The sequence below is a fragment of the Anolis sagrei genome, chromosome 2 (assembly GCF_037176765.1).
Source record: "Anolis sagrei isolate rAnoSag1 chromosome 2, rAnoSag1.mat, whole genome shotgun sequence".
In the NCBI taxonomy this organism is placed as follows: Eukaryota; Metazoa; Chordata; class Lepidosauria; order Squamata; family Dactyloidae; genus Anolis; species Anolis sagrei.
Genome location: NC_090022.1, coordinates 151256831 through 151271108, shown reverse-complemented (window position 1 = coordinate 151271108; position 14278 = coordinate 151256831). Strand labels below are relative to the sequence as shown.

Sequence of the window (14278 nt, the reverse complement as noted above, 5' to 3'; positions counted from 1 at the left end):
CACAAACTGCCTTCTGAAAGCTCCAAGACTTGATTGATGCATGATTTGGATTAGGGAAAATGAAGTAAATTCCCTTCAATTCAGTTTAATTTCATTCTGTTTGGCTTTGGAAAGATGGAACACATTAAATACTCTGAACTTTGAGATTGGCATAATGTAACCTGTGTTAACTTGCAACTGGCATATGGAGTATCCATCCAAGTAAAATTATTCATAATTCTGTTGGCAGTGGGGTGTCATGATTTAAGCAATTCATTTAAAAGCATAATAATAACAATAATGATGATGTCTAGATCTGGAACTCTGAGCAGTGGTCCTCCAGATTTTGAAACTTCAACTCCTAGAACCCATGGCCAACAAGGGAAATGGTCAGGATTCTGGGAGTACAAACACAAAACTTTGGAAAGTCATTGGATGGGAATTACTTTTTGGTCAAGAATAGTCTCATGCTGTCCACTGCATATTTTTAAAAAAGGTAAAGGTTGTCCCCTGACATTAAGTCCAGTCATGTCTGACTCTGGGGTGTGGTGCTCATCTCCATTTCTAAGCTGAAGAGCCAGCATTGTCCATAGTCTCCTCCAAGGTCATGTGGCTGGCATGGAGCGCCGTACAGCATATTTAGGGCTGACCAAATATGAAAGTTACCCTTTTGTGATATTTTGGCAAACCAAGGGCATAACATTATTATTATTATTATTTTCATCATCATCATCATCAACAACAACAACAACAACAACGTCTTTGTCAGTGAAGACATGCATCCTTCCCTTAGCATGGTAATTTAATAGGCTGTATCAACAAGACATTTGGGGTGAAAAGATCAAGTATGTGAGACAAAAATTAACCCAGGTGAAAATGTCTTGTACAAGAACAAAAATTGGGGCCAAAGATCATTTGGGGACGTTTTGAAGTGGAACACTTCCCAAGAGCCCTGATATGAGCAACTGGCAATGATTTCCCCGTAGAATGTGCCTGGGGCCCGTAACATATTTGCATCTATTGAGTAAAACCGCCTCTTCCTTTCCTGGAATCTCACTAGGGACTAGCAGCCAACAGTTCAGGAAGGAGCACCAGCTCATGGAGTATCACTTTGAGTAGCCCAGTTGGAGAGGAGCATTCTTGGGCCCCTTCTACACTGCCAAAATATCCAGATTATCAAAGAAGATAATCCACATTATTTTCTTTGAACTGGATTATATGAGTTTACAATGACAATTCAAAGCAGATAAACTGGGTTTTATATGGCAGTGTAGAAGGGGCCTAAGTGAGGAGCCCTCGGTGGCGCAGTGGGTTAAACCCCTGTGCCAGCAGTACTGAAGACCAACAGGCCGCAGGTTCGAATCTGGGGAGAGCGGGATGAGCTCCCTCTATCAGCTTCAGCTCCTCATAGGGGGACATGAGAGAATCCTCCCACAAGGATTTTTTTTTGTCGTGTCAGGAGCAAGTCACTTCTGGTGTGAGAGAATTGGTCGTCTGCAAGGACATTGCCCAGGGGACGCCTGGATGATTTGATGTTTTTATCATCCTTGTGGGAGGCTTCTCTCATGTCCCCGCATGAAGAGCTGGATGATAAGGATGATAAAACATCAAAACATCCAGGCATCCCCTGGGCAACGTCCTTGCAGACGGCCTATTCTCTCACACCAGAAGCGACTTGCAGTTTCTCAAGTTGCTTCTGACATGACAAAAAAAAGGGGGGGTTTAAGTTCCAAGCAGAACTAGGGAAAGGAAAGAAAACAAAAGTCATTTAAAAGAGCAGAAGTTTCCTAAACATCTTTCCTCAAGCTGTTGCTGTACTTATTTACTTACTTACTACTTGCTGTATCTCTGTATGAAAAGAGAAAAGGAACCAAGAGCAGCCTCATGCTTTCATGGCACTCCAAAAGACTTATTCCAAAATAAATACAAGCATTGAGTATAATTTATCTAGAATCCGCAAGACTACAAAATCAAAAATTGTCCACATGGGTGACTGAAAGAGGAAACCGAGGAGTCCCTTTTATAGAAATGGGTTTTGATAGATAGAGATGGCCTTCATCTGAAAGTTGAAATTGGGACTCCATTTCCAAGAAACCTGGCTGATCACCAGGTATAGACCAAAAATCCCTTATCTGGAACTCCAAGCCTGTCCACATGGGTGGCTGAGATAATGATACCATGGCTGTTCAAGGGCTCAGTGCACACAAACTTGGTTCCATGCCTAAAATTATTTCAACTACTGGGTATAAAATTATCTTAAGGCTGTGTGTACAGGAAACATCAAAAAATGTGTGCTTGGAGTTGGGTCCCATCTCCAAGATAACATTGTGCATATGCAGAATCCGTAGTAGGGAACACTGCTAGTCCCATGTATTTCCAATAAGGGATAGATGCAGGCAGTCCCCGGGGTTACAAACATTCACCCATAGTTAAGAACAGAGGTGAGACAACAGGAAGTCGGAGAAATCTACCCCTCGGAAGAGAAATTCACTCCTGAAAGAGTTATCATGGGGGGGAAAGTGTCTCCACTGAAGCTTTATCCCCAATCCTTGTTTCCACAAACCACAACAAACCGAAATGTTCAAAACGCAATTCTCACCGGGGTGGAAAGTGAGGTGAAGGACCCTTCCACATAGCCATATAACTCAGAATTTCAAGGCAGGTGATCCACAATATCTGCTTTGAACTGGGCCCCTTTCCACACATCTGAATAAAATCCCACCTTTTCTGCTTTCAACTGGGACACGTGGCTGTGTAGACTCAGATATTGTGGGATTTTCTGCTTTGATATTCTGGGTAATATGGCTGTGTGGAAGGACCCTGGGTTATCTGAGGGCCCTTCCAGACAGGCCCTATATTCCAGGATCTGAGCCCAAGTTTTCTGTTTATCCCAGATTATCTGTCAGTGCGGACTCGTATATTTATTTATTTACACCATTTCTACCCTGCCCTTCTCACCTCCAAAAGGGGACTCAGGGCGGCTAACACAGGCAATAATTCAATGCCACAATATCAATAACACCAATATAAAATCAAATACATAACAAATTAAAACAGTAATATTACTTAAAAGCACATAATCACACAGTAGCACACTCACAAAGCCGTTTCCAATTGTCGTAACAGTCCTATGGTCTAGGTTCAGTGTCTAAGGTGCTGCTATGCCCACTAGCCAAAGGCCTGGCTCCAGAACCACGATTTGATTTTTTTCCTAAAAGAAAGTAGGGAGGACGCCGATCTAATTTTGCTGGGCAGCGAATTCCACAAGCGGGGGGCCACCACTGAGAAGGCCCTGTCCCTCGTCCCCACCAGATGTGTTTGCGACGCTGGTGGGACCGAGAGCAGGCCCTCCCCAGTAGATCTCAAATTACAAGGTGGAACGTATTCCAGTTTAAAGAAAACCTGGGATCAGATACTGGGATATAGGGCTTGTCTGGAAGGGCCCTTAGTCCACACTGCCTATAATCCCGTTCAATGTGGATGTGTGGAAGGGGCCAAAACCATCTGAACAGGGGCACAGACAGCAAAACAACAACCATAGGTGTGTTCACTCTTCCCTATGCAGTCGAAAACTAAAAAATATGCATTTTTGGATGGGATTACACTTAAAAAATGTCCCTGTTCTGACTTGTATACACATTCAACTTAAGAACAAACCGACAGAGTAGATCTTATTTCTAACTTGTACTCCAGGCCTATTTTTCCCCTTGCAAAGCCTTTGGCTGAGCCCCGCATTTCCAATGCCAAGTGCATGTAAGTGGAATTAATGCAAGTTGGCATTCCTTTGTGTGTCTCCATGGGATTCTATTAGGAGTGGTCCTTTGGTGAGGCAGCACCGTTCTTCGGCAGGGCTGTGTAAGGGCCCTTCCACACAGCCATATAACCCAGAATATCAAGGCAGAAAATCCCAAAACATCTGCTTTGAAATGGCTTATCTGAGTCCACACTGCCATCTGTATCACTTCAAAGCAGACAATGTAGGATTTTATTCAGCTGTGTGGAAGGGGCCCAAGACTCCCAACTCCAACTCCTCTGATCCACAGTCAGAGCAGCTACATCCATGCCAAACTGCATTAATCTTGGGTTGCTGTGAGTTTTGGGGCTGTAAGGCCATGTTCCAGAAGCATTCTCTCCTGATGTTTCACCCACATCTATGACAGGCATCCTCAGAGGTTGAGAGGTCTGTTGGAAACTATGCAAGTGGAGTTTATATATCTGTGGAATGTCCAGGGTGGGAGAAAAAACTTCTGTTTGAGGTATGTGTGAATGTTGCAATTTGCCATCTTGATTACTATTTAATGGCTTGCAGTTTCAAAGCCTGGCTGGTTGCTGCCGGGGGGCATCTTTTGTTGGGAGGTGTTAGCTGGCCCTGATAGATTCCTGTCCGGAATTCCCCTGCTTTTTGTTTTGCTCTTTATTTACTGTTCTGATTTTAGAGGGTTTTTTAAAACTGATAGCCAGATTTTGTTCATTTTTATGGTTTCCTCCTTTCTGTTGAAATTGTGGATTTCAGTGCCTTCTCTGTGTAGCCTGACATGGTGGTTGTTAGAGTAGCCCAGCATTTCTGTGTTCTCAAATAATATGCTGTGCCCATGTTGGGCCAGCTAATCACCTCCCAACAAAGGATTCGCTCAGGCAGGAAGCAGCCAGGCTTTGAAGCTGCAAGGACATTCAGTTCTAGTCAAGGTGGTCAATTGCAACATTTACACGTGCCTCAAGCAGACAAGAGCTCTTTCTCCCACCCTGGACATTCAACAGATATATACACCTCACTTACTTAGTTTCCAACAGACCCCTTCAACGTATTGTCAAAGGCTTTCATGGCGGGAATCACTGGCTTGTTGTGAATTTTCCGGGCTGTATGGCCATGTTCCAAAAGCATTATCTCCTGACGTTTCACCTGCATCTATGGCAGGCATCCTCAGTGGTTGTGAGGTCCTCTGAAATGCAGGCAAAACATCAGGAGAGAATGCTTCTGGAACGTGGCCATACAGCCCGGAAAACTCACAGCAACCCAGACCCCTCAATATCTGAGGATGCCTGCCATAAATGCAGGCAAAACATCAGGAGAGAGTGCTTCTGGAACATGCCCATACAGGCTGCAAAATTCACAACAACCCAGGCCCCTCAACCTCTGAGGATGCCTGCTATAGATGCAGGCAAAACATCAGGAGAGAATGCTTCTGGAACATGGCCACACAGCCTGGAAAACTCACAGCAACCCAGACCCCTCAACCTCTGAGGATGCCTGCCATAGATGCAGGCAAAACATCAGGAAAGAATGCTTCTGGAACATGGCCACACAGCCTGGAAAACTCACAGCAACCCAGACCCCTCAATATCTGAAGATGTCTGCCATAGATGCAGGCAAAACATCAGGAGAGAATGCTTCTGGAACATGGCCATACAGGCCAGAAAAAATCACAACAACCCAGACCCCTCAACCTCTGAGGATGCCTGCCATAGATGCAAGCGAAACATCAGGAGAGAATGCTTCTGGAACATGGCCATACAGCCCAGAAAACTCACAGCAACCCAGACCCCTCAATATCTGAGGATGCCTGCCATAGATGCAGGCAAAACATCAGGAGGGAATGCTTCTGGAACATGGCCATACAGGCCAGAAAAATCACAACAACCCATACCCCTCAACCTCTGAGGATGCCTGCCATAGATGCAAGCGAAACATCAGGAGGGAATGCTTCTGGGACATGGCCATACAGCCCAGAAAACTCCCAGCAACCCATTGATTCCAGCCATGAAAGCCTCCGACAACCAAATGCATTGATCTTCCTGTGGAGATGGACACTTGAAGCGCAGGAAGTGACTGGGCGACTCTTCTCTCCTTCCTCCTTTCCCTTCTCTTCTCCTGTTGCACATAAGCGGGTCTTAAGAGGAGGGCTCGGCTGAGAAAAGGAAGGGAGGAGGAAGAGGCAGCTGCCTTCCTTCTGCTTCCCTTCCTTCTTCCCAGGGAAACAAGCAAAGCATTCAGGAGAGAAAGTCCGCCAAAGGACATACAACTCCAACTCTTCCCGACTCCATGGCGTTGAGTGGTGCCAAGCTCCATCATTCGAGGGAAAATGGGCGGCGAGGAAAACAAAACTCGGGTAAACAAAGCAACCCAGATTGGCAACCCCTCTTACTCGTAGTCCTCGAAGCCCAGGCTGGTCTCCTTGCCCATGGCTCGGGCTGGCCTCCACGAAGGCTGAGATTAGAAGAGCATCGAGTTGGGCTTCCCTCGTTGCCTTGATGCAAAGCTAGGAAGCCCCAAAGGCGAGCGTTGGCATCCCCGGGCTTCCTTTCCTTGTCCTTTTCCCCAATCCAAGGGAGTTCACTCTCCTCTCTTTCCGGATCTCCACCCAAGAAGCCTCCAGTGGGCGAGAAGGAAGGGCCCTCTTGCTTCCCAAACAGCGCCTTCTCCCTCCTGGAGAAGAAGCGAGGAGGGGCTTGGAGAGTCAGCCGAGGCCACCCCCAGGCATGCAGCTCTCCCAGCTGCCTTGGCAGCCGCTGAACTCGCTGCCTGCCGCCCGACCCCACCCTTCACAAGGCCTTTTCCGGAGTGGGAAACCTCCCCAAACTCTTTCCCCGCAGCTCAGGCCCTCCCGATCATCACCCCTCGCTTGGAGAAAGGCGGAAGCTGCACCCCTCGGAGGGGCCTCTCCAACACTTGCCAAAAATGCCAACCTTTTGGAGCATGCCTCATTTCGCAACACAGTGACATCATGTGTGAATGAGGGGGGATAAGGGATGGTATTCCCACAAGTGATGGGAATGCCCAAAGGTAACTCACTCCCTTCTGGGAAAACACAGAACTCTAAACGATTTTATTGATCAGCCAATTGGCTTTATCAAAATACGCAATATAAACACATCATACAGTATACATCTACTCCAAATATATACTATATATATATAGTATATATAGTAAGGTAAAGGTTTCTCCTGACATTAAGTCTAGTCATGTCCTACTCTGGTGCTCATTTCAATTTCTAAGCCAAAGAGCCGGCATGACTGCATGGGCTGCATTTACCTTCCCACCAAGGTGGTACCTATTGATCTACTCACATTTTTCATGTTTTGCATGTTTCACATTTTGCATGTTTTCAAACTGCTAGGTTGGCAGAAGCTGGGGCTAACAGTAGGAGCTCACCGTGCTCCCCAGATTCGAACCGCCAATGTTTCAGTCAGCAAGTTTTCAAACTGCTAGGTTGGCAGAAGCTGAGGTTAACAGTGGGAGCTCACCTTGCTCCCCAGATTCGAACTGCCAATCTTTCGATCAGCAAGTTTTCAAACTGCTAGGTTGGCAGAAGCTGGGGCTAACAGCAGGAGTTCACCCTGCTCCCCAGATTCAAACTGCCAATCTTTCAGTCAGCAAGTTTTCAAACTGCTAGGTTGGCAGAAGCTGGGGCTAACAGTGGGAGCGTACCCTGCTCCCCAGATTTGAACCACCAATCTTTCAGTCAGCAAGTTCTCAAACTGCTAGATTGGCAGAAGCTGGGGCTAACAGTGGGAGCGCACCCTGCTCCCCAGATTCGAACCACCAATCTTTCAGTCAGCAAGTTCTCAAACTGCTAGGTCGGCAGAAGCTGGGGCTAACAGCAGGAGCTCACCCTATTCCCCAGATTCAAACTGCCAATCTTTCAGTCAGCAAGTTTTCAAACTGCTAGGTTGGCAGAAGCTGGGGCTAACAGTGGGAGCGTACCCTGCTCCCCAGATTTGAACCACCAATCTTTCAGTCAGCAAGTTCTCAAACTGCTAGATTGGCAGAAGCTGGGGCTAACAGTGGGAGCGCACCCTGCTCCCCAGATTCGAACCACCAATCTTTCAGTCAGCAAGTTCTCAAACTGCTAGGTCGGCAGAAGCTGGGGCTAACAGCAGGAGCTCACCCTATTCCCCAGATTCAAACTGCCAATCTTTCAGTCAGCAAGTTTTCAAACTGCTAGGTTGGCAGAAGCTGGGGCTAACAGTGGGAGCGCACCCTGCTCCCCAGATTCGAACCACCAATCTTTCAGTCAGCAAGTTCTCAAACTGCTAGGTTGGCAGAAGCTGAGGTTAACAGTGGGAGCTCACCTTGCTCCCCAGATTCGAACTGCCAATCTTTCGATCAGCAAGTTTTCAAACTGCTAGGTTGGCAGAAGCTGGGGCTAACAGCAGGAGCTCACCCTGCTCCCCAGATTCGAACCACCAATCTTTCAGTCAGCAAGTTCTCAAACTGCTAGGTTGGCAGAAGCTGAGGTTAACAGTGGGAGCTCACCTTGCTCCCCAGATTCGAACTGCCAATCTTTCGATCAGCAAGTTTTCAAACTGCTAGGTTGGCAGAAGCTGGGGCTAACAGCAGGAGCTCACCCTGCTCCCCAGATTCAAACTGCCAATCTTTCAGTCAGCAAGTTTTCAAACTGCTAGGTTGGCAGAAGCTGGGGCTAACAGTGGGAGCGTACCCTGCTCCCCAGATTTGAACCACCAATCTTTCAGTCAGCAAGTTCTCAAACTGCTAGGTTGGCAGAAGCTGGGGCTAACAGTGGGAGCGCACCCTGCTCCCCAGATTCGAACCACCAATCTTTCAGTCAGCAAGTTCTCAAACTGCTAGGTCGGCAGAAGCTGGGGCTAACAGCAGGAGCTCACCCTATTCCCCAGATTCAAACTGCCAATCTTTCAGTCAGCAAGTTTTCAAACTGCTAGGTTGGCAGAAGCTGGGGCTAACAGTGGGAGCGCACCCTGCTCCCCAGATTCGAACCACCAATCTTTCAGTCAGCAAGTTCTCAAACTGCTAGGTTGGCAGAAGCTGGGGCTAACAGTGGGAGCGCACCCTGCTCCCCAGATTCGAACCACCAATCTTTCAGTCAGCAAGTTCTCAAACTGCTAGGTTGGCAGAAGCTGGGGCTAACAGCAGGAGCTCACCCTGCTCCCCAGATTCAAACTGCCAATCTTTCAGTCAGCAAGTTTTCAAACTGCTAGGTTGGCAGAAGCTGGGGCTAACAGTGGGAGTGCACCCTGCTCCCCAGATTCGAACCACCAATCTTTCAGTCAGCAAGTTCTCAAACTGCTAGGTTGGCAGAAGCTGGGGCTAACAGTGGGAGCGCACCCTGCTCCCCAGATTCGAACCACCAATCTTTCAGTCAGCAAGTTCTCAAACTGCTAGGTTGGCAGAAGCTGGGGCTAACAGCAGGAGCTCACCCTGCTCCCCAGATTCAATCTGCCAATCTTTCAGTCAGCAAGTTTTCAAACTGCTAGGTTGGCAGAAGCTGGGGCTAACAGTGGGAGCGCACCCTGCTCCCCAGATTCGAACCACCAATCTTTCAGTCAGCAAGTTCTCAAACTGCTAGGTTGGCAGAAGCTGGGGCTAACAGCAGGAGCTCACCCTGCTCCCCAGATTCAAACTGCCAATCTTTCAGTCAGCAAGTTCTCAAACTGCTAGGTTGGCAGAAGCTGGGGCTAACAGTGGGAGCGCACCCTGCTCCCCAGATTCGAACCACCAATCTTTCAGTCAGCAAGTTCTCAAACTGCTAGGTTGGCAGAATGTTTTCAAACTGCTAGCTTGCCAGAACCTGGGACTAACAGCGGGAGCTCGCTCTGCTCCCCAGATTCAAACCGCCAATCTTTCAATCAGCTTTCAATCAGTTTTCAAAATGCTAGGTTGGTAGAAGCTGGGACTAACAGTGGGAGCTCACCCTGCTCCCCAGATTCAAATTGTCGATCTTTCGGTCAGCGAGCTCTGCAGCTCAGCAGTTTAACGCACTGCACCACCAGGGGCCCATATACATATACAGAAAGAAAAAGTCTGAGGAAAAGATAACCAAAACAATAGAACAAATATTCAAAGACAAACAGAAGACGGGGCGACTTGGAAGGCTCTGAACAGACTACTCTGGCACCATGAGATGAAGAGCCAGCCTTAAGAAACGGGGCCAGAGCTTTCCAAACATTTCATGTTGGGGACACACTTTTTAGACATGCATCAATTCACAACACAGTATTTATTTATTTATTTATTTATTTATTTATTTCTCGTATCAATAACAAACCAAACAGTTGTATTTTTTTTAAAAAAATGCAAAGTTTGCAGACTTGGTATTCTATTAAATGTCATTTGACCAGTAGCTGGCCACTTGGAGTGCCTCTGGTGTTGCTGCAAGAAGGTCCTCCATTGTGCATATAGCAGGGCTCAGGCTGCATTGTAGTAGGTAGTCTGTTGTTTGATCTCCTCCACACTCGCATGCCGTGGACTCCACTTTGTAATTCAGTTTGAGTAGCAAACTAGAGGTTCAACCAACCCCTTCTAAGAGACACAGACACATACATAAATGGTAATACCAAACGGTATGGGGATACAACATATCTCATGAAAACCTTTCATTTATATTTTTAAAAAATAGGCAGCAACATACCTTTACAAGATTTTTGTCAATTCTCGTTATGCACATGTGGCACAGCTACACACTCCCATCGACACACTAATGTGTCACGACATAGATTGGAAACCTCTGTACTGATTAAAGCTATGGGGATACAACGAATCCCCTGAAAGGTTGGAGGTTCAAATCTGGGGAGAGTGTGGATGAGCTCCCTCTGTCAGCTGCAGCTCCCCATGTGGGGACATGAGAGAAGCCTCCCACAAGGATGGTAAAACATCAGAACATCCAGGCATCCCCTGTGCAATGTCTTTGCAGACAGCCAATTCTCTCACACCAGAAGCAACTTGCAGTTTCTCAAGTCGCTCCTGGCACACACAAAAAATGCCATGTCGCCGAGCCCTGGTACTTTGAGTTGTGTCAACTCAGCATTATAATGCCGCCAAAAATCAGGGCATGCCATAGCAATATCCTTTGCACATTGAGGAAGTTGTAATTTGGTGAACACTCTGGCTGAGAGTGAACTTCTTGTGGTTTTCTTAGGCAATAAATATTCAAAAGGGAGTTTTGTCAGTTTCTTCCTCTCCAACTCCAGGAGGGTGTAGCTATAAAAATGGAGGCAGGGCTAAAGGATAAATATATAAACAAATATAGCCTACAACACCTGGTATTTGTGGCAATCTCCCATCCAAGTACTAACCAACTTATCATCAAAGACCCCTTACACACATCTGAATGAAATCCCACATTATTTGCTTTGAACTGGGATATATAGCAGTGTGGACTCAGATAACCCGGTTCATAGCAGGTATTGTAGGATTTTATACCTTGATATCCAATTTAGGTTATATGGCTGTGTGGAAGGGCCCCAAGATCAGATGGGATCTGATGCTTTTGGGGTATTTAAGCCTCTCCCTAAACTACAAATCCCAAGATTCCAAAGAGCATTAGTTAAAACATAATCCTGGTACAGTGTGTACAATTCTGTGGTGTGAAAAGGAGCCCAGATTGGGGAAGCCTGCCATGGCCTGGAGCCTAATTCATACAGCTATGTGTAGCTGAGGGGAATTTAGTCCACAAAATCTCCTAGATCTATTGGTTTTTAAACAACCTCAAAACTCTTTGCAGATTCTCTTCTCTGAAGTTAAAATTAGAGGCACACTTGCATCTGAAATAGTCCACACAAGAAGGCGGATAGGCAGGGTAGATTAGTAATTTTGATGTAAAAGAGTGTTGTAACACCTGTAAATGTTACCAATTAGACTCAAGACTTTTGTTTTCTTTTTAAAGAATTTTCTTACAAGGCAGATCCATGCATTATTCGCTGTAGTCCAACCCCGTAATTTCCCTTGTGTTTTTATTACACCAAAGGCAGAACAGCAGCATCAGTGGCTGTAGCACAGCTTTTACCCAACCAATAGCCCACCTCACATTTCTCCGGAAGTCTCCAATTCACTGAGGACAGCAATGCAGCAGCATTTCTTAGCTAAGGGTGGGGCTAGTTTTTGTGTTGTTTTTGCATTGATTTTGGATAGGGGCCAGATCTCTGTAGTGATTAAACCCATCCCAGCTAAGGGGTGTTGTCCATTATGTAAAAAATCAAGCAAAGCTGCATAAAATCAGTAAACAGTGGCATAATGCATGTCCAAATAGTAAAATATAGAAAAAATACTCTACTTAGAAAAGGTTACATGGCAAATTCTACATGGCAATACAGTGAAAAATATCAGCTTATCCCAGTTCTCAATTATTCATGTGATTGGGGCCCTTCCACACAGCCCTATATCCCAGAATAGCAAGGCAGAAATCCCACATTATCTGAGTGTGGACTCAGATAACCCAGGGCCCTTCCACACAGTCCTATATCCCAGAATATCAAGGCAGAAAATCCCACATCTGCTTTGAACTGGGATATAAGGCGGCTTGGACTCGGGACCCTTCCACACAGTCATATATCCCAGAATATCAAGGAAGAAATCCCACATTATCTGAGTGTGGACTCAGATAACCCAGGGCCCTTCCACACAGTCCTATATCCAAGAATATCAAGGCAGAAAATCCCACATTTTCTATGGACTCAGATAACCCAGTTCACACTCAGATAATGTGGAATTTCTGCCTTAATATTCTGGGATATAGGGCTGTGTGGTAGGGCCCCCAGTTCAAAGCAGATATTCAGATATTCTGGGATATAGGGGTGTGTAGAAGGACCCTTTCTCTCTCAGAGGGCCCTTCTACACAGCCCTATGTTCCAGAATATCAAGGCAGAAAATCCCACATTATGAACATGAAGAAAACTAAACTTTTATTTAAGAATGTGAATAAGGAGAAACAAATAAAGATCCAACAACAGGTTGGAATAGAAGGGGTTAAGAAAATTAGATATCTAGGAGTCTGGATCACAGCCAGAAATGGACAACTTTTAAAGAATAACTATGAATTAGTCTGGAAGAAGGTTCAAAAGGATTTGCAGAATTGGGACCGGCTGAAACTATCTCTTCTGGGTAGAATATCCTTGATAAAAATGAATGTACTACCAAAACTTATGTTCTTGTTCCAGAATATACCGATAATAAGAAGTCAAACTCTGTTCAAACAGTGGAAGAAAGATTTAACGAAATTTGTTTGGAAAGGAAAAAGACCAAGAATCAATTATATGAACTTAATAGATAAGAAAACAAGAGGAGGATTGGGATTTCCCGATCTGAAGACTTATCACGAGGCCTGCGCACTGTCCTGGATTAGGGATTGGATGACTTTAGATAAAGAGAAGTGCCTAAACTTAGAAGGTCATGATTTAAGAGTGGGATGGCACGCATACATATGGTATAATAGAGAGATGAAGGAGAAAAATTTCGGCAACCATTTCGTGCGAGCCTCCCTATTACGGACATGGATGAGGTATAAAGCTTTTTTTTATAAAACAACACCACTATGGATTTCAGCAATGGAGGCGCATCAAAGAAGATTATTAGGATGGAGGACATGGCCAAGATACAAGGATATATTGGTGAAGGGGACAACAGAGATGAAATCATTTGAACAATTAAAGACTTTATTTAGCAATATAACTTGGTTGAACTACCTACAAATTAAAGACTATTTTAAACAAGACCAAAAAATAGGTTTTGATTGGAATGAGAATACATGGGATAGAATACTAAAAACACAAAGGAAAACGGTTACAATATTATATAATAAATTGCTCCAGTGGATGACAGAAACAGAACAGGTAAAAACCTCTATGATTAAATGGGCGGAAAATATAAGAAGGCCCATCCATTTTGGGGAATGGGAAAGGATATGGAATAAAAAATTGAAATATACATATGCTATGGATCTAAAAGAAAATTGGTATAAAATGTTTTATAGGTGGTATTTGACTCCGAGCAGACTGAGTCATATGTATCAAAATGTATCAGATAAGTGCTGGAAATGTAGTGAGCAAGTAGGCACTTTTTACCACATGTGGTGGACATGTAAAGAAACAACAAAGTTTTGGTCTATTATTTATGAGGAGTTACAAAAAATATTAAAGAAAAGCTTTAAGAAGAAACCTGAATATTATCTTCTGGGATTTACAGACGATGATTGTAAACTGGATGAGAATGAAGATAAATTATTTACCTATTGCACAACGGCGGCTAGGATGGTTTTTGCCAAATACTGGAAGAATGGTGAGGTTCCGAATATTGAAGACTGGTGGAATAAAATTAAAGAAATAAGAGACATGGACGAATTAACTTTTTTGTTGAGAAGAAATGAAGGAAAAGTTTTGAGGAGGACAGATTGGTCCCTGATATATGATTATGAAAAGAAAGTTGAAAAAACAATGGGATGAGAATAGATATCAAGGTGAAGAAATATTTTGAAAAGATCCTGAGGTTGGAGTGGAAGTCATTTTAGAATAGTTTATGTAGTTGTATTGTATGTATTAGATGTTAGTTAGA

The 14278-nt window shown here is 44.9% G+C and overlaps 1 protein-coding gene across 1 annotated transcript in view; it reads right to left on the bottom strand.

Annotated features, from left to right (window-relative positions):
* The window catches only part of LOC132765513 (stimulated by retinoic acid gene 6 protein-like), a 68360-nt gene extending 61860 nt beyond the window's left edge, over window positions 1-6500 (bottom strand). Inside the window, exon 1 of the mRNA XM_067463963.1 lies at window positions 6123-6500. Coding sequence (XP_067320064.1) covers window positions 6123-6160 — 38 coding nt within the window. The 5' untranslated portion in view covers window positions 6161-6500. The remainder of the gene's footprint in view (window positions 1-6122) is intronic.
* Between the last annotated feature and the right edge of the window lie 7778 nt (window positions 6501-14278).